Below are 20,710 nucleotides of genomic sequence, written 5' to 3'. Positions count from 1 at the left end.
TTGGTCCCTGGCCACATGTCTCCTAGTGGTGGAGATGAAGGACTCTTCTCCTTTACAACAAGCCTGGTTCATTCCAGGAGAGCGGCTCTCTCCTCCTTTTTGTTTTCTTCCCGCCCCTGACCAAGCACTCCATGGCCAGAGCCTACCCAGCCCTCCGCAGGAGACCTTCACTCAGGCAAGGGTTTCAACCCCCTAGAACTCAAAAAACAGGAGGCGGTGTTTGTTGAGCTAAATTCTTTATTAGGAAAGCACCAACACCACATTCTTGGAAATTACTGGAATTTTATTTGCCTCAGGCTTATGACTTGCAACCAAAGACATTGTGCAAAGAAAGCAAAGATTAAGTACACTTTAGGGAGAAGGAGACGATACACATCGGTAACGCAGGAGATCAGGTGGACGAAAGAAGCCATCCAATACACTAGAGAGATTGCAATATTCAATAGCGTTTTCAACAAAACTTTTTTTTTTTAATCAAGAGCAAAGAAAAAATTAAGCAATGTTTACAGTGGACATAAATCTTATACAGTTCAAAAAGCATTTTTTCAGATCATAGAGCATAAAATGGAAAAAATGTCTATGCAGGTGAAGTCTAACTACTGTACATTTATCACCTAGTAAAGTTGCTTATATGTACCACAGTGTAAAAAAAAAAATACTGAACAAATTAAAACCTTGAAAATTGCCTGATGAAAAATAAAATAACCAGTGGCTTTTAATGGCTTCTCCTGGTCATCAGTTCTACAAAATAACAACAAAAACAAAAAAAAAAACCCCAAAAATTAAAAAAAAAAAAAAAAAAACCTTTTCATCTGAACAGGTGGTAAAACCAGGCACAGTCAAACCGTTACCAAATTAGACCCACCCATAGAAATATACTATCCACCCACATATTTTCCATCAAAAGCTTTGTCTGTTTTAATCTTTGAATCTTTGAGGCCCATTTGGTCACAATATGTTACAAAGATTTGTGTGTGTGTCTGTGCATGTTGTTTTTACACCATGATATCATATGTTTGTCGGGCACTATCCTAAAGCTAGTTGATAGATGAGGATGATACAGAAACAACCCAGTGCCCGTAGGACAAATGCACTCACTGGGTAGAAATGAGAGAGGGGAGGAAGGAGGTCAGTTCTACCGAGGTGGGGGGGGTGGGGGAAGGTCCACACTGATCACTCATCATCAGTCCCGCTTGCTTCTGACTGTTCCTAAAAATTGAAATATGATAAAAATGCATGAAATCACACGTAAGAAAAAGGTGTAATAGACCCTCCAGACGCAAAGTAGAACGGAAATGGCATTTTGGAAAGGGTTAATCCGTATCTCTACATTCTGGGGCAAGGTGGCAGGACACCTGAGAGAAATCAAGGTGCAAAGGGGAGCGTCTGCTGGAATCCCAAAGCACTAACCCCCATCTGCACCGCTGTTTCGTTTTCTCCTGCCTTGGCATGAGAAAGGTCAAGGCTATTAACTGCTCTTTTTAGTGCGTTGGGTTTAGAAAATTCACCAGAGGTCAAAAGGACCATGCATTTGATGTCAACTCACAGGGAAGTCTTTGAAAGAAAACACAGCATTTTAAATGCATTTGAAAAAGTCTGGGCCCAGGGTGAAGGCCGGGTGGGATGGCATGAAGGGTTCGCAAATGTTTTTCATCAGACCCAAATGGCAGCGCGCTGAAGGGGTGTGTGTGTGATGAGGAACCTGAGGTCTCCTGGAAAGGGAATACAATGGAGACCGCTGGCACGTGTCACCCACATCCGGGACGGTGCCCCTGACCTGCCGGTCACACTGTTTGGGTCTGAATCCAACCTCTGCTGTTCGCAGAGAGCCAAACACGCCTAACCGGGGCCCGGACTTCTGTGACACGTTGCAAGTAACAGCGGTCCTTGGGGGCCCCCACGAGTGTTAAAGATGACATCACAAGGGAAGGCAAGTGTTTCAGGGCCTGGTTCCATCCCTGCTCCTGGATTTTTCTGAGATTAAAATTAGGCAGCCATCGAGAAAACTGTATTTGTAAGCAGTGAAAACGTAAGAAAGGAGAAGAGGAAACTTGACTGAGTAGTTTTTCATTTTTGGAGACAGTTAAAAAGGCACTAACCAAAAGCTTGAAATTCTTTGTCCTAGATCAGGCCGCTGAGCTCCCAGCCCTCAGGAATGAAATCTCGCCCGAGTCTCTACCTTTCCCTTTCTGGATAAAAGAGCGGTTAGACGGGAGGGACGGAGGGAGAGGGCTTCTGAGCTTCAGCCACAGCCCGCTGCACTTACATTTTCGTCCTGCTCCTCGTCGCTGTCGAAATCGCTCACGACAGGCTTGGCTTTTCCCCGATTCGGCCTCTTCTTGCCTTTGCCTTTGTCCCGGGCTTTCTCGTCTTTCTTATTGAGCTTGATTTTCACCTTAACAGATTTGGCTACGACAAAAAAAGGAAAAAGCGGTGAGGAATCGCAGGCAAGTCCTTCCGCAGGGAGTGAAAAGACCGTCAGGCTGCAGAGCGTGAAGCGAAGGTCCCCAGAGTGCCTGGAACACTCGACTCATGCCTGTTCGCCGTCACCCTGCTTGCACCCGCTCTGCTCACACACACAGCTTGGCCAGGAGGACACAGCGCACTGTTCGCCAGAACAGGCTCGAGGAGCGAAGGCAGCGGCATGGGGTCCTTTTTGCGGTCGCTTAAGGGTTGGACAGGGGCTTCCTAGGCAGGGGAAGCAGAGCTGCCGTTCTTGCTGGTGGAAGGTTGGGGTGTTTATTCAGTAGACCTTCGTGAGGACAAAGTACACGTAAGTATAAAGCCTTCTCTTTCTTTAAAGGCCAATGTTACTGTGCGGATAACTCCGGCTGACTTGAGAACTCAGCGCTGAATAATATTAACGGCACAGAACGGTACAAAGTGGCAAGTTAAATGACTGTGAACACTTTCCCCACCTCTCGTACCTCCTGATGGCTCTTCCTGGGGATGATTTCGAGAAACAAACAATTCACGGTTTATAATGACATAATCAGGGAACATAAGGAATTCGAGGGCAGCACACAGTCACTCACTTGCCTGATGCACACCCCAAGTACCCGTTTACCTTTATACTCCCTTGTTGGGGGGGGGGCACTTCTGTCCGTTAGTATGTATTTGCCCCAATTCTTTCTGAGGCTTGGAAATAGTCTACCTCAAGGGTCCACTATGAATGACTTAACCTGTCCTCTAGGGACGGCCGCTCAAGTTCCCAGTGTAACGAGCAGAGCCTGCTGTAAAGCTCTGTGTTGACAGATCCGGCAGAATGGGGGGAGCTATGGTGAGTCGAGCCATCTGGTCAACTTCTAAGCGTTCTGTTCCACCAGCCTTCAGCAAGACAGCACCCCTGTCCCCCTTCACAGGGCTATTCTGAGGAACACAAACACGGGGGAGAGCTCATCGTGCAAGGCCACGGAGGTAGGCGTGGAAGCCCAGGTACCAGGAAAATCTGTTCCGCCGCATCGTTCTGGAACCGGTGACCACCGCATGCCATCTTGAGGACTTGATGAGGAAGTCACGGAGCATGTGGGGCTCTCTTTCCCACCAGTCCTACTGGAATGTCATGTTTGTTGGGTCTCAAGGCGCCTAGAAATCGACCTTGCCCTGGAGGGAGTCATAGCTCCAGAAGGAAGCTTAGGAGAGGTTCTCGGACTTTTGTGAAGTGGGGGAACCCACCACAGTGTTTACCAAAGTGACATTTTCTGTGGCTCTGAGGCTGACCACACAGTTGAGGTCAGAGCTGCTCTGAACCGTAGTGCTAGCCTATGCCCTCTGTCCCCGCCAAACGCAGCAGAGGCCGTCAAATCCGAGTACGCAAAGCAGTCCTTCTCGTCCCCAGATGGCTGCTGCAGAGTGGACTTACAAGACGGGGGCCTGCTGTTTGGGTGGAGTAATGGGGGAAAAAGAAGAAAAGACGGGGCATGAGAAGGTCGACCTATTCCTAGAAATGCATAAAGCTGTAGAGGCCTCTTAAAAAAAATTGATGAATAGAAAAAAATGCAGTATCTACCTCTAGGAGCAGCACTTCCTGCCATTTGGAGAAGAGAAAAATTCATGCAAGGTGGAAAAGGCAAGAAAAGGTAAGAAAATGTCTCTCCACGTAGTCATTTAATTCCACCTGGGCGTGTGGGATGCTGTTAAACCACCAGGCTGAGTCCGCGGTCACGGACTTCCAAAAAACCCACCCGCCAGACTGCCAGGCTCATGCAGGTGAGACACTGGACCAGCAGAGGGACACTGTACACAGCGTCCCAAGGCTTTATGATCCCACCCTGACAGACCCGTGAAAAGGGCTAATTACCAAGGCTGGCAGGCAGAAAAACGGCCCTTTGGAGATGTCCCTGTCTTCGTCCCCCAAATGTGACATGACACGGCCAAAGGGATGAAGGCTGCAGATCAGCTGACTTTGGGAAGGGGAGTTAATCCCAGACAGACCACGTGAGCCCCGAGTTGTTAGGAAGGAAGCAGCAGCGGTCCTGCTTCAAGCTGGGAACAAAGGAACATTCTGAACTCCCCTCCCAAGGACACGACCAATCTCCAGCTACATGTAGAACAATTTCCTCACGAGAAAAAAACCCAGACATGACCTGAGTGACTGCCATCTGGCAGGTAAGTAAGGAGAAGCCATCCAACCGGTAGGAGAGGCTGAGACACTGACTGTAAACCCCACCCCAAGACCAGGAGGGAACTCAAAACCTGGAGCCTCTCCCCAAGGAGTGAAAGGTGACCCCCACACTGTGCACCCCAACTTTTAAGACTGGTACCTGAGAAAGGAGTCTCTGGAACATCTAGCTTTGACCACCCATCGGTTTCATGTGTAAGAACCCCACAGGGCTTCAGGGAGCTGAGAAATGGGTATCTCGCCCCAGGACTCAGGACAGAGGCAATGACCGAGCAGCACCTAGACTTCCAGCAAAAAAGGCTTCTTTGTTAAGCATCACCCCGAAGGTGGACCCACATTTCAAGGCCCGCTGGGGTGCTCTCTAGGGATGGAGGGATCTGTGCACTTTCCCCCTACCTCACACCAGTTTACCTCATACCCGTTTACCTCCTGGCAAGGAGCTCGTACGCTCTTCTGGTACCCCAATTTTAGCAGCTACCACCTCCTTGGGGCACAACAAAAGCCAGGAGTCCAAGAAGGCCGGTCTTTCGGTGACAGAGACCTCTCAACTTACCTTCACAGGGACGGTCTGAGGGACAAGCTTCTAATGAACACACGCATCCGTCTAAGGACAGACAGTAACCCTTTCCTGTGACCTTGTGGGGAGTGTTACTTTGAGTTCTTAATCTGCCACATATGAGAAACTGTCTCCCAAAGGGCAGTTTTCAGACTGTTCTAGCACCCTGGGTTTCCATGACTGCCAACCAGAGGCCGTCTCGAGGTCGCCTGGCTCTGGGGGCCAGCAGGCTTCGGCTTGTGACCCAGCGGCACGCTGTAGGGTTAGCTGACAGGTTGCTGCCTGAGGGTCTGGCATTTAAGCGCCTCAACCATGATGCTCACAGAGATCCTCCCCTTTGAGATGATGACTGGTCCTTGGCACAATCTTAACTACAGGGAACCCCTAAAAACGGGCTGCCTGGACCATCACGAAGGTGAGAGAGCCAGCCAGGAGGCTGGGGGGAAGAAGTTTCATCTCCACGGAGAGGATACTCCATCAACAGTCAGAGAAGTGATGATGTAATACATCAAAACCAATGCCGAGTCAAGGAAAACAGAATCAGGACTGTATTCCAAGTGAAAGAGGAAGGTGAAACCTCAGTTCAGGATACCCTTTACTGCCATGTTCTTGAGGGCTTTGTCAGAGGAGGAATTGAAAATAAATAATGGCCATAAAAGTGCTCACTGAACGGGTAGGAGGATGGATGAACACGATGAGAACTTCCACAAAGAGGTGGAGAATTCCCGCCAGCGGCCAATAAAGGTCACAGACGGAGCTCCAGCCTGCAGTGCCGAAAGTGGAAGCTCCATGAGGGGAGTGCCACAGAAGACAGACCGAAACCCAACCGGGGGCATGAGAAATACAATGGAAACCCCCTCAGAGTAGCAGCAAAGTTTTCAGCAGACTTTCTACCGCAGAAGGGAGTGGCAGATACCTGCAAAGGGCTCAAAGGGGGAAAAAAATTGGGCCAACCAGGAACACTGAGCCTGGAGAGTTGATTATTCAGAACTGGAGAGAGAAAAATATTTTCCAGACAAGCACCAAGTAAAGCTCATTGACATCAAACAGGCCTTCTTAAGAAGTGTTACAGGGACTTTTTTGGCTAAAAGCAGAAGGGGCAAATAATAAATCTCACTGGTAAGTATATAGTAATTGTAGTAAACTGATCACTTGTAAGTAAAGTTAGTATGAAGGTTAAAAGATAAAAATGATACAAATAATAGTAACTACAGTAATTAGTTGAGATACACAAGTATATACACAAGATAAAGGGATTTAAATGTGACACTGAAAACATAAAACATGGAGAGGTGCCTGGGTGGCTCAGTTAAGCATCTGCCTCTGACTCAGGTCACGATCCCAGAGTCCTGGGATGAGTCCCACGTCAGGTGCTCTGCTCAGCAGGGAGTCTGCTTCTCCCTCTTCCCCTCTCCCTGCTTGTGTTCTTGCTCTGTCTCTCAAATAAATAAAACCTTTAAAAAAAATCCTAAATGGTGCAGAGGGGAGATTAAAAATGTAGAACTTCAGAATATGTTAAAACTTAAGCTATTATAAACTTAAAGTAGACTGTGTTATAAAAGTCTCCTGGACACAGAAAGCCTACAGTCAATACACGGAAGATCCAGAGAACTACGGAGACCACCAAACGGAGTCAAGAAACCACAGATGAAGAGATGTAAGAGAAGAAAGGTGCAGAGAGGAACCACAAAAACTCCAGAAAGCAATTAACAAAATGGCAATCAGCACAGAGCTATCAAGAGTTTCTAGGCTGCAGGTTGGTTCAGCATCTGCAAATCAATCAGTGGGATACAATACATTGATAAAAGAAAGAACAAGACCCATATGATACTCTCAATAGATGCTGAAAAAGCATCTGATGAGGTACAGCATCCTTTCTTGATCAAAACTCTTCACAGTGTAGGGATAGAGGGCATATACCTCAATATTATCAAAGCCGTCTATGAAAAACCCACAGTGAATATCATTCTTAATGGAGAAAAACAGAGCTTTTCCACTAAGGTCAGGAATACGGCAGGGATGTCCGTAATCACCACTGCTATTCAACATAGTACTAGAAGTCCTAACCTCGGCAATCAGACAACAAAAAGTAATAAAAAGCATCCGAATTAGCAAAGGAACAGCCAAACTCACTCTTTGTAGATGATATGGTACTTCATGTGGAAAACCCAAAAGAGTCCACTCCAAATCTGCTAGAACTTGTACAGGAATGCAGTAGAGTGTTCAGGATATAACAATGCACAGAAATCAGTTGCATTCTATACTTCAACAACAAGACAGAAGAAAGAGAAATTAAGGACTCAATCCCATTCACAATTGCACTCAAAACCATAAGACACCTAGGAATAAATCTAACCAACGAGGCAAAGAATCTGTACTCAGAAAACTATAAAGTACTCATGGAAGAAATGAGGAAGACACAAAGAAATGGAAAAACGTTCCATGCTCATGGATTGGAAGAACAACTATTGTGAAAATGTCTATGCTACCTAAAGCAGTCTACACATTTAATGCAAAAATACCACCAACTTTTTTCAAAGAAATGGAAGACATAATCCTAAAATTTATATGGAACCAGAAAAGACCCCGAATAGCCAGAACAAAGTTGAAAAAACCAAAGTTGAACCAGGACCTCTGCTGCTTCCTTTCTGTACTCCAAATTCCAGACTTCAGGCTCATTACAAAGCTGTCATCAAGACAGTATGGTACTGGCACAAAAACAGACACATTGGTCAATGGAACACAATAGAGAGCCCAGAAATGGATCCTCAACTCTAAGGTCAACTAATCTTGGACAAAGCAGGAAAGGATGTCCAGTGGAAAAAAGACAGCCTCTTCAACAAATGGTATTGGGAAAATTGGACAGCTACATGCAGAAGAATGAAACGACCATTTCTTTACACCACACACAAAACAGACTCAAAACGGATGAAAGACCTCAATGTGAGAAAGGAATCCAACAAAATCCCTGAGGAGAACACAGGCAGCAACCTCTTTGCCCTCAGCCACAGCAACTTCTTAGAAACATCACCAAAGGCAAGGGAAGCAAGGGGAAAAAAAGCTTTTGCACAGCAAAGGAAACAGTCAATAAAACCGAAAGACAACTGACAGAATGGGAGAAGATATTTGCAAATGACATATCAGGTAAAGGTCTAGTATCCAAAATCTAGAAAGAACTTATCAAACTCAACACCCAAAGAACAAAGAATCCAATCAAGAAATGGGCAGAAGACATGAACAGACATTTCTGCAAAGAAGACATCCAGATGGCCAACAGACACATGAAAAAGTACTCAACATCATTTGGATTTGGGTAATACAAATCAAAGCCACAGTGAGATACCACCTCACACCAGTCAGAGTGGCTAAAATGAACAAGTCAGGAAACGACAGATGTTGGTGAGGATATAGAGAAAGGGGAACCCTCCTACACTGTTGGTGGGAATGCAAGCTCATGCAGCCACTCTGGAAAACAGCATGGAGGTTCCTCAAAAAGTTGAAAATAGAGCTACCCTATGACCCAGCAATTTCACTACTGAGTATTTACCCTTCAGATATGAATGTAGTGATCCCAAGGGGCACGTGCACCAAATGTTTATAGTAGCAATGTCCACAATAGCCAAACTATGGAAAGAACCTAGATGTCCATCAATAGACGAATGGATAAAGAAGATGGGGTATATGTATAAATGGAATACTATGCAGCCATCAAAAGAAATGAAATCTTACCATTTGCAATGACATGGATGGAACTAGAGGGTAGTATGCAAAGTGAAGTAAGTTAATCAGAGAAAGACAATTATCATATGATCTCCCTGATATGAGGAATTTGAGAGGCAAGGCAGGGGTTCATAGGGGTAAGGGAGGGAAAAATGAAACAAGATGGGCAGGGAGGGAGAAAAACCTTAAGAGACTCTTAATCTCAGGAAACAAACAGGGTTGCTAGAGTGGAGGGGGATGGGAGGGCTGGGGTGGCTGGGTGATGGACACTGGGGAGGGCATGTGCTATGGTAAGTGCCATGAATTGTGTAAGACTGATGAGTCACAGACCTATATCCCTGAAACAAATTATACGTTAATAAAAAAATTAATTTAAAAAAAGTTAATTTAAACATAAATGGGCTAAAGGGGGCAATCAAAAGATGAGTTGAGACTGGATCAACAGAAACAAGAGTCAACTCTCCGCTGCCTACCAGAGACTTTCTCCAGATCTACAGCCACACAGACCGAGAGGGAAGGGATGGAAAACAAAATACTCCAAGCAAATCAAAATTGTAAGCAGCAACAGTTAGATCAGACCAAACAGACTTAAACGAAGACTATGCTAAGGGGGAAAAGAAAGGCACTACATGACGATAAAAAGGTCAGTCCAGGAGATAGAACACTCCTAAATATTTATGCACCCAATATAGGAACACCTAAATACATGAAGCAAATATTAAAGGATATAAAGGAAGAAAAGGACAGTACCACAAGAAAAGTAGGGGACCTCATTATCTCATTTACATCAGTTAATGGCCTTACATGACACATGAGATCACAAAGTTAACACATGTTTAGAGAACATTTCATCCAAAAATGGGAGAAGGTACATTCTTCTCAAGGACACAAGCAACATAACATGTCGGGCCACAGAACATTTCTCGAAACATCTAAGAAGAATGGAATCATGGAAAGCACCTTTTATTTTTAACTACAAAAGTATGAAACTAGAAATCACAAGAAGGAAATGGGAAAAAAACACAAAGATGTGGATTCTAAACATTCTGAGCAACCTGTGAGTCAACAAAGAAATCAAAAAGGAAATAAAATCTCTTGCACAAATGAAAATCAGAAATGTAAGGTTTCAAAATCTGTGTATGCAACATAAGCAGTTCTAAGATGGAATTTCATAGCAACACCAGCCTTCCCTAAGAAACAAGAAGTATCCCAAGTAAACAAGCAACTAGAAAAATATAGCCCAAGGTTGGTGGAAGAAAGGAAAGAAGTTGGGAAATTAGTGAAGTTGTGGCTTAAAAAAAAAAATAGAGTGCATCAATGTAACTAAAAGTTCCGTTTTTGAAATGATAAACAAAACTGATAAACCTCTGGCCAGACTCATCAAAAGAGGGCATAAATAAAATCAGAAATGCAAAGAAGCATAAGCAACTACTGTAAACAACTACATGCCCACAAACTGGAAAACAGAAAAAAATGGATCAATTCCTAGGAACTATCTTCCAAGCCTTCATTATGAAGAAGTAGAAAATCTGAAGAGAGAAAATCCAAGTAATAGAATTGAATCAGTAAATAAAAACCCCACAAAGTCCAGGACCAGAAAGTTCCACAGGTGAATTCTACCAACCACTTAAAAAACAGTTATAACCCATCCTTCTCAATTTATTCTAAAAATTAAAGAAGGAATGTTTTCAAATTCATTTAACGAGGGCAGCAGTACCTTGATACCACACAGACACAGCACAAGAAAAGAAAATACAGGCCAATATATGTGAAAGACACAGATGAAAAAGTTCTGAAGAAAATGTTAGCAAACTGAATTCAACAGTGCATGAAAAGGTCACATGCCACAGTCAAGTGGGATTTATTTCAGGGAGGCAGGATGGTTCAAATCCACAAAACAATGTGCTATACCACATTAACATAATGAAGGATGAATGTATCTCAGTAGATGCCGAAAACATATCTGATAAAATTCAACAGCCATTTATGATAAAGATTCTTAAAGCAGGTATAGAGAAGACATACCTCAACATAATGAAGACCATATACAAAAAACCCACAGGTAACAACATATTCAAATATTGAAAAACTGAGAGCTCTTCCCCTGAGATCAGCAACAAGCCAAGGTTGCCTACTTTTGCCACTTTTATTCAACATAGTCCTAACCAGAGCAGTTATTGAAGAATAATAAATAAAACTGTCACTACTGATAGAGAACATGATGCTATATATAGCAAAACGTAAACACTCCATCGAAACACTATTAGAATGAATAAATGAATCTGGCAAAGTAGTACGTTACAAAATTAAGACAGAACTCTTTTGTTTCCATATAGGACTAATGAGCTATCAGAGAGATCTAGAAAACAGTCCTACTTTCAATTGCACCAAAGATATAAGAACACCTAGGGATGAATTTAACCAGAGATGAAAGACCTGTAGTCTGAAAACACTAAGACATTGATGAGAGAAATTGAAGATGACACAAATAATGGAAAGATATACCATGCTCATGGATTAGAAAGCTTAGTATTATTAAAATGTCCATATTGTCCACAACAATCTAAAGATTCCATACCATCCCCAAAAGAACATGAAAGGCATTTTTCCAGAAAACTGGAACAAAAAAGTCCTAAAATTTGTATGGACCTCAAAGGACATAAAATAGCCAAAGCAATCTTGAGAAAGAACAAAGTCAGAGGTAGCAAGCTCCCTGATTTCAAACTACACTACAAGTCTACAGTAATGAAAACAGTATGGTACTGGCACAAAAACAGACACATTGATCAATGGAACAGGATGAGAACTTAGAAATAAAACTATGCTTATATGGTCAAAAGAAGCAAGACTATATAATGGGGAAAAGACAGTCTCTTCAATAAATGGTGCTGGGTAGACTGGACAGCCACATGCAAAAAAGTGAAACTGGACCACTGTCTTATACCAAATACAGAATAAATTCAAAAACAATAAAAAGGTTAAATGTGAGACCTGAAACCATAAAAGTCCTCTAAGAAAACACACAGTAAGCTCGTTGATGTCAGTTTCAGTATTTTTTTGTACCGGTTTCTTCAGGCAAGGGCAACAAAAGCTAAACTAAAGAGACTAGATCAAACTAAAAAACTTTTGTACACTGCAACCATCAACAAAATGAAAAGAACCTACTGAATGTTTCTTTAAAGATTTTATTTGTTTATTTGACAGGCAGAGATCACAAGTAGACAGACAGGCAAGCAGAGAGAGGGCGGGGGAAGCAGGCTCCCTGAAAATAGAGAGCCCAATGCGGGGCTCGATCTCAGGACCCTGAGATCATGACCTGAGCTGAAGGCAGAGGCTTTAACCCACTGAGCCACCCAGGTGCCCCTAGAACCTACTGAATGTTAATGATATTTGCGAATTATACATCCAGTGAGGGTTAATATCCAAAATATGTAAAGAACTCACAAAATTTAATATCAGGAGATATTGGGAGAGGATGGGGCACCTGGGTGGCTCGGTGGGTTAGGGCCTCTGCCTTCAGCTCAGGTCATGATCTCAGGGTCCTGGGATCGAGCCCCCCATCAGGCTCTCTGCTCAGCAGGGAGCCTGCTCCCCCCTCTCTCTGTGCCTGCTGCACTGCCTACTTGTGATCTATCTCTCTCCCTCTGTCAAATAAATAAATAAATAAAAAGCTTAAAAAAACAAAACAAAAAAAAAATGAAAAAGTGGGAGAGGAGTTGAATAGACATTTCCCAAAGATGCCAGCCAACAGCAACATGAAAAGAGACTCAACATCACTCACCAAGAGGGACATATAAACCAAAACCACAATGAGAAAGCACCTCACACCTGTCAGACTGGTGATTAAAAAAAGAAGTATCTATTGGTGAGGATGTGAAAGAAAAAGGAACACTCATGCCCTGTTGGTGGGTATGTAAATTTGTGCAGACACTAGCAAAAACAGAATGGAGATTCTTGAAAAAATTAAAAATAGTACTACCACATGATTCAGCAGTGCCACTTCTGGGTATTTATCTGAAAAAGGAAAACATGAATTCAAAGAGATCAATGTACCCTTCTGTTTATTTCTGCATTTTTTACAACAGCCAAGATATGGAAGTGACCCAAGATCTACCTATAGATGAATGGATAAAGATGTGATCTATATACGCAATGAAATAGTACTCAGCCACAAAAAAAAAAAAGAACGAAATCTTGCCATTTGCTACCACATGGATAGATCGAGAGGATATTACGCTAAGTAAAAAAACTCAGGCAGAGGAAGGCAAATACCATGTAATTTCACTTAAGTATGAAATCTAGAAAATACAAATAAATGCACAAAATAGACGATAGATACAGGAGACAAATGATTGATTACCAGAGAGTGGAGGTGTTTTGAATGGGACTTCACAAACCTTGACTTACAAGATAAAGTCTTGGACATATAATGGACAGCTTAGGGAATACAGCCAATAATACTGTAATAAGTTTTATAGATTCAGATAGTAACTAGACCAGTTTGTAATACTTGAAAATATCAAATCACTATGATGTACACCTGAAACTAAGAGAACATAGTATGTCAGTGATACTTCAATAAAAAGATCCATCTATATGCTCCCTACAAAAGAATTCAGATCTAAAGAAACACAGACTAAGAGTGACAGGATGGAGCAAGACAGTCCAAACAAATCGAAGCCCAAACAAAGCTGGGGTAGCTATAGTTCTATCAGGGAAAATAAACTTTTAAGGAAGATTGGAACAAGAACAGGACCATTACATAATGATGCAGGAGTCCATCCACCAAGAGGATATAACATTGTGAATATTACTGAACCCATCATAGGCACACCTACATACATCAAGCAAATATTAATGGACCTAAAGAAAGAAACAGCAATTTTAAAGCACATGCCTTTACTACATCCAATGACATCAATGGAGAGATCAACCAGACAGAAAAGCAATATGGAAACATAGGTCTTAAGTGACATGTTGGATAAGAGGGCCTTAACAGATACATACAGACCATTTCATCCAAAAGCAACAGAATACACATTTTTCTTAAGTGCCTCAGTCATACATGAGGCCATAAAGCTAATCTGAATAAACTTAAGAAGACTGAAATAGAAAGCGTCTTTTCTGAACACAATGGTATGAAAATAGACACTAATTTTAAGAAGAAAACTGACACATTAAAATGTGGAGATTAAACAATGTTACTGAACAACCTATGGGTCAACAAGAAAAAAAAATTAAAGGAGAAATATAAAAAAAATACACTGATGAAATGAAAATGAAAACACAACATACCAAAACTTAGACTGCAAAAGCGCTTCTAAGAGGCTACACTGAGAAAGAAGAAAAATCTCAAACAACCTATTCTTACACCTCAAGGGACTAGAAGGACAACCAAGTTCCAAAGTTAGTAAAAAGAATAAGATCATAGAGATCAGAGCAGAAGTAAATGAACAAGAGTGTAAAAAGACAAAGATCAGTGAAACTAGAAGCTGTTTCTTTGAAAACCGACAGAACTGACAAACCTTTGGCCACACTCACCAAGAAGAAAAATCTGCACAATCAGAAATGAAAGAGAAGTTACAACTGATACCACTGAAACACAAAGGAGCTTATGAGACTACTATGAACAATTAATATGGCAACAAATTGGACAACTTAGAAGAAATAATAAATTCCTAGGAATATACAACCTAACAAGACTGAATCATAAAAAGAGAGAAAATACGAACAGATCAATTATTGTGTAAGAAGATCAAATCAGTCATCATTCCAGGGTGCCTGGCTGGCTCAGTCAGTAGAGCATATGACTCTTGATCTCGGGATTGTAAGTGTGAGCCCTGTGTTGGATATAAAGCTTACTTAAAAATAAAATCTTAAGGAAAAAGAGAGGGATTTATTCCAGGCATGCAAGGATGGTTTAAATCTGTAAGTCAACCAACATGATACATCACATTAACAGAACAAAGGATAAAAATCATGATCATCTCAATAGATGTAGAAAAATCATTTGACAAAATTCAACATCCATTTATGATAGAAACTCTCAACAAAGTTTATATATAGAGGGACACTACCTTAACATACTAAAGGCCGTATGTGACAAGCCCACAGCTGATACTACATTTGGTGGAGAAAATCTGAAAGCCTTTCCTCTAAGATGCGGATCAAAAACAAGGATGCCCACTCTTGCCACTTTCATCCAACACAGTATTGGAAGTCTTACCCTGAGAAGTTAGGCAAGAAAAAGAAAAGGCACCCATGCTGGAAAGGATGAAGAAAAATTGCCACTATTTGCAGATCTTACTAGATATAGAAAACCTTAATGATTTCAAAATACGTTAGAGCTAATCAAAGAATTCAGTGGAAGGATACAAAATCAGTACACCACAATCTTTCTGTATGCTAGTAACAAGCTACAAGAAAAATTAAGAAAACGATTCCACTTACAGTTGCTTCCCAAAGAATAAAATACCTAGGAATAAATTTAACCACGCAGGTGAAGGACATGTACACCAAAAACTATCAGGTATTAAATGAAACAAAGTGAAGCATCCACAGAGAAACGGAAAAAATAGTGCTATCGGCTGGAAGAAACAGCATTGTTAATATGCCCATACTACCCAGAGCAACCTGTAGGTTCAATGCAATCTATCAAAATACCATTGGGATTTTTCACAGAAATCAAAGAAACAATCCCTAAAATCCATGTGAAACCACAAAAGATCCAGAGTAGCCAAAGCAATTCTGAGACAGAACAAAGCTGGAGGTACCACATTCACTGATTTCAAACTATATTACAAACTTACAGCAATCAAAACATACAGTACTGGCATTAAAAATACACACGTAGATCAATGAAACAGAATAGAGAGCTAGAAGTAAAGCACACACATGATCAGTTTACAACAGTGCCATGAACATACCACAGTGAAGGGACAGTTTCTTCAGTAAGTGGTACTGGGAAAACAGGACAGCCACATGCAAAAAAATGAAATGGGACCACTATCTTACACATAACAAGAATTATTTTAACACGGACTAAAGACTTGAGCATACGATCTGAAACCATAAAATCCTAGAAGAAAACAGGCAGTGAGATCCTTGACATTGGTCTTGACTTAGCTGTCTGCTTTGAAAAATTATTGCTAGTAAAAGCAAGAATAAACAAGTGTGACTATATGATATGAAAAAGCTTCTACACAACAATGGAAACCATCCACAAAATGAAAAAGCAACTACCGAATGGAAGGAAAAGAAGAAAACAAAACCTGCAAATCATCTCTGTTAAGAAATTAATACTCACCATCTTTAAAGGTCTCCTACAACTAAACAGCAAAACAATCCAATTTAAAAAAGGGGCCAAGGGGGGCACCTAGGTTACTCAGTGGGTTAAAGCCTCTGCCTTCAGCTCAGGTCATGATCTCAGGGTCCTGGGATGGAGCCCCACGTCAGGCTCTCTGCTCAGCGGGGAGTCTGCTTCCCTTCCTCTCTCTCTGCCTGCCTCTCTGCCTACTTGTGATCTGTCAAATGAATAAATAAAATCTTTAAAAAAAAAAAAAAAAAAGAAGGGGGGGCAAGAATTTAGACAGACAATTTCCCAAAGAAGTATATAGATGGCCAACAAGTACAGAAAAAGGTGCTCAACATCTCTCATCATCAGGGAAATGGGAGATCAAATCCACAATGAGGCGTCACCTTGCACCTGTGAAAATGGCTGAAGTCAAGAAGACCAGAAGCAAGAGTGCTGGAGAGGATGTGGAGAAGAGGGGGCCCTTGAACAATGCTGATGGGGATGTAAATTTGTGCAGCCACCATGGAAAACAGTGTAGAAGGTCCTCAAAAATTGAAAAACGGATATTACCCATCAATTCCAAGTGTGGGTGTTTCCATGAAGAAAATAATACTAAATTAAAAAGACGTGTGAACCCCCATGTTCACTGCAGCATTACTTACAGTCCGGATTTGAAAACAATAAAGTGCTCACTGAGGAGTGAATAAAGAAAATGGCGGGGGGGGGGGGAGGGGTGTTTGGGTGAGTGATGGGATATAATTCAGCCAAAAAATAATGAAATCCTGCCATTTGTGGCAATGTGGATGGACCCAGAGGACAGTATACTAAGTGAAATGAGCAAGATAAATACCCACATGATCTTACTTAAATGTGAATTCTTACAAATAAAACAAAACAAAAAAAACAAGAACCAGAACCCTGAAGCTGGTTGCCAGAGGTGAGGTTGGAGGGTGAGTGAAGGGGATCAAAAGGTACTTCTAGGTAGAAATCAGTAAGTCTGGTAGGTTATAGTAGTGCGTGGTAACTACAGTTAGTAATACTGTGTATGTGATAGTTGCTAAGAAAGGAGATCTAGGATCCCGGCAAAAGAAAACATGTGTAATTGTTTGTGGTGATGTCTATCCACCAGATTTACTGTGATCATTTTACAATAAATACAACGGGGGCACCCGGGTGGCTCAGTGGGTTAAGCCTCTGCCTTCGGCTTGGGTCATGATCTCGGGGTCCTGGGATCGAGCCCCACATCAGGCTCTCTGCTCAGCAGAGAGCCTGCTTCCTCTTCTCTCTGCTTACCTATGATCTCTCTCTCTGTCAAAAAAAAACCAAAAAACAAAAAAACAAAACCAAAACAACAACAACAACAAAACAACGACCAGTATGTTTTTAGGTCACACCTGAAACTAACATGTCACTTATACCCTCAGTTTTAACAAGAAAAAGTGGAAGGAGAGGCAGAAAATAGGGTCAGAGAGAGTCAGCGTGAGTACAATGTTCTCGCCTTCAGCCTCCAGACGGACCCACAGCGCCCAGGGACCTACAGATTTGTGAGGTAGTAAATTTGGGTTGTTTAATCCACTGCATTTGTGCTGGTTTGTGATGGTGGCCCCAGAAAGCTCACACACCGCGTCTCAGGAGAGCTCAGAGAAACTAAACCGCGAGGGGTCAGAGGGCAGCTCTGTGAAAGCGGATTAGAGACGTGGCTGTAAAGGAAAGAAGGATCTCATTGAGGTCCCTTAGGTAGAGCTAAGGCATCAAATGCTGGGTTATCAGAACTGGGGAATAACCGTATGGAGTTAGAGGAGGTAAAATTAATAAAAGGCAGACTCACTGAAGAGACTGGGTGTGGGGACACAGACACTCATCACACTGCTGACAGAGATCACAACTCCTGGCGGTGGGGGCAGGACTCCTGTGTCTGATGTTTGAAAAATGTCTGCAGTGAATCAGGGGTAGACATTTTCAGGGGGAGTGTTTAGAGTAAGACTGATAGGTTTCTTGGACTCAGTAATGAATGGTAACACATACTGCTGTGTGAAGGCACTCACTGCTATGGGAAAATGTTCATAAAATAGAAAAATTAGGCTACGAAACAGTGTGCTGTGCTATTAAAAGAAAATAGGTAGAGAAAAAACTGGAAGACACATTCTCAAAATGCTAAATGTATACCTGGTAACAGAATTACACATGGTCCTTTCTGAAGAAAAAATATTTTCCATCTTGTCTGTACTAAATATGTAATCAGGAACAAACCTAATAAAAAAAAAAATCTGAAGTGTATCTGTACTGTTTCACACAGCAGACCATAAACTACTGGGATTAATTACCTGGAGAGGAGGTATGGGGTGAGGATGTAATTAGGTAGGAAAGTTTTGAGTTTTGAAGGGAGCCTTAACCTTGTATAAATACAATTAACAACCAGAGCTGGAATGAAGCTAAGACAGAAGAGGTCTAGGGTGCAAAATTTCTGAATGGATAAAGATGTGATACACAAACACATACACACACACAATATATATAATATTACACAGCCATAAAAAGAACGAAATTTTGCCATTTGCAGCAACATGGATGGGGCTAGAATATCACGAAATAAGTCAGCAAGATGGTGGAGTAGGAGACCTAAATATCATCGGGTACCAGGAGTTCAGCGAGATAGTTATCAAAGCATTCTGGACACCTACAAACCCAACAGGAGATCAAAGAGAAGAAGAGCAGCAATTCTAGGAACAGAAAATCGACCACTCTCGGGAAGGTAGGACGTGCGGAGAAGCGAATCCCAAACGAGGGGAAGATAGACCGTGGGGGGAGGGGCCAGCTCCCGGGAAGCTGTGGAGCAGCAGAGCACAAAACCAGAACATTTAGAAGTCTGCTCCGCTGAGGGACGTTGCTCCAGAGGCTAAGCAGGGATGGAGCCCTCGTAGGGACAGTGTGGTCTCAGCACCCGCGGGGTCTCAAAGATCGGGGGTGTCTGAGTGTGGCAGAGCCCCCAGGTATCAGAGCAGGGTAGCTCGCTGTGGAGACGGAGCGGAGGAGTGAGCTCTCAGCTCGGGGTACCTTAAACTGTGATCTATGGCACAGTCGGGCCACTGCTCTTCAAGCAGGGACCCCACAGGTGGCAGATCTGGGGAGTCTCCTTCTTTCCTCCTCTGGGAGGAATGGCACAGGAGTGCGCTGCAGAAATCTGCGTTTGGAGACTCCAAATGGGGCCGGGTGCCAGAGATAGAAATGCTCAGTCACAGGCCGGGTGAGCTCAGAGCGCGGCTGGAGACCAGGGAGATGGAAGGGATTGAGTGCTTTTCTCCGATGGCGCACTGAGGAGTGGAGCCCCGAGCTCTAGGCTCCTCTGGGTGGAGACTGGGAGGCCGCCATCTTCATTCCCATCCCCCGGAACTCTACGGAAAGCGCTCAGGGAACAAAAGCTCCCGAGAGCGAACCCAAGCAGATTACTTAGCCTAGCCCATGGCAAGAGCAGTGCAATTCTTCCTCCTGCAAAGACACTTGAGAATCACTGCAACAGGCCCCTCCCCAGAAGATCAGCAAGAACATCCTCAGTCAGAACTGCGGAACTACAGAGCTAAGGGAAAGCAACACAGATTTCATGGCTTTTTCCCATGATTCTTTACTCTTTCAAAGTTAAACTTTTAAAATTTTTTTCTTATTCTTTTTCTTTTTTCACATGCCTATTTTAACATTTTTAAACTATCTTATCAATACCTTTTTAAAAATCCTTTTTCGGGGTGCCTGGGTGGCTCAGTGGGTTAAGCCTCTGCCTTCAGCTCGGGTCATGATCCCAGGGTCCTGGGATGGAGCCCCACATCTGGGCTCTCTGCTCAGCCAGGAGCCTGCTTCTCCCTCGCCTCTGCCTGCCTCTCTGCCTCCTTGTGATCTCGCTCCGTCAAATAAATAAATAAATAAAATCTTTAAAAAAAATAAAAATCTTTTTTCATTTTCATTGCTATAATCATATTCTATCCCTTCATTGTATTTAACCCTATTTTTGGTATATGTATAGGCTTTGCTTTCTTCAAAATTTTGGGATACAGTTTCTTCTAACAGATCAAAATATACCCTAAATCCAGCACATGGCTTTGATCTTGTCTCTAGCCTGATCACATTCTTTTTTTCTTTTTTCAACCCACTTATCAATTCCTTTTTTAGAATGTTTTAAAATTTTCACCTTTACAGTCATATTCCATCCCTTCATCATGTTTACCCTTATTTGTCTCTACATATAATTTTTTTATTCTTTAAAATTTTGGGAGGTAGTTTCTTCTAACAGACCAAAATACAGCCAAAATCAAGTGTGTGGCTCTGTTTGGTTCACCAGTCTAATATACAGATATTTTGTTCTTTTTATCCTCCTTTCTTCTCCCCCCAGTTTAGGGTCTTTTCCAATTTGGTTAGTATATATTTTTCTGGGGTGGTTGGTACCCTTTTAGTATTTCGTTCTGTCATTCATCTATTCTTATCTGGATAAAATGACAAGGCAGAAAAACTCACCTCAAAAAGAGAATAAGAG

At 42.4% G+C, this 20,710-nt stretch overlaps 1 protein-coding gene across 9 annotated transcripts in view; it reads right to left on the bottom strand.

The window, feature by feature from the left end:
* Positions 1 to 219: 219 nt before the first annotated feature.
* Positions 220 to 20,710, bottom strand: part of SMARCA2 (SWI/SNF related, matrix associated, actin dependent regulator of chromatin, subfamily a, member 2) — a 179,600-nt gene continuing 159,109 nt past the window's right edge. For all 9 annotated transcript variants that reach the window (XM_046023940.1, XM_046023944.1, XM_046023941.1 and 6 more), the window contains 2 exons: positions 2,267 to 2,409; positions 220 to 1,209 (listed from right to left, as the gene is read on the bottom strand). In XM_046023940.1, coding sequence (XP_045879896.1) covers positions 1,174 to 1,209; positions 2,267 to 2,409 — 179 coding nt within the window. In that variant the 3' untranslated portion in view covers positions 220 to 1,173. The remainder of the gene's footprint in view (positions 1,210 to 2,266; positions 2,410 to 20,710) is intronic.

The sequence above is a fragment of the Meles meles genome, chromosome 11 (assembly GCF_922984935.1).
Source record: "Meles meles chromosome 11, mMelMel3.1 paternal haplotype, whole genome shotgun sequence".
NCBI lineage: Eukaryota > Metazoa > Chordata > Mammalia > Carnivora > Mustelidae > Meles > Meles meles.
The sequence above is the reverse complement of the archived record's forward strand: the minus strand, read 5'-3'. Positions and strand labels throughout refer to the sequence as shown.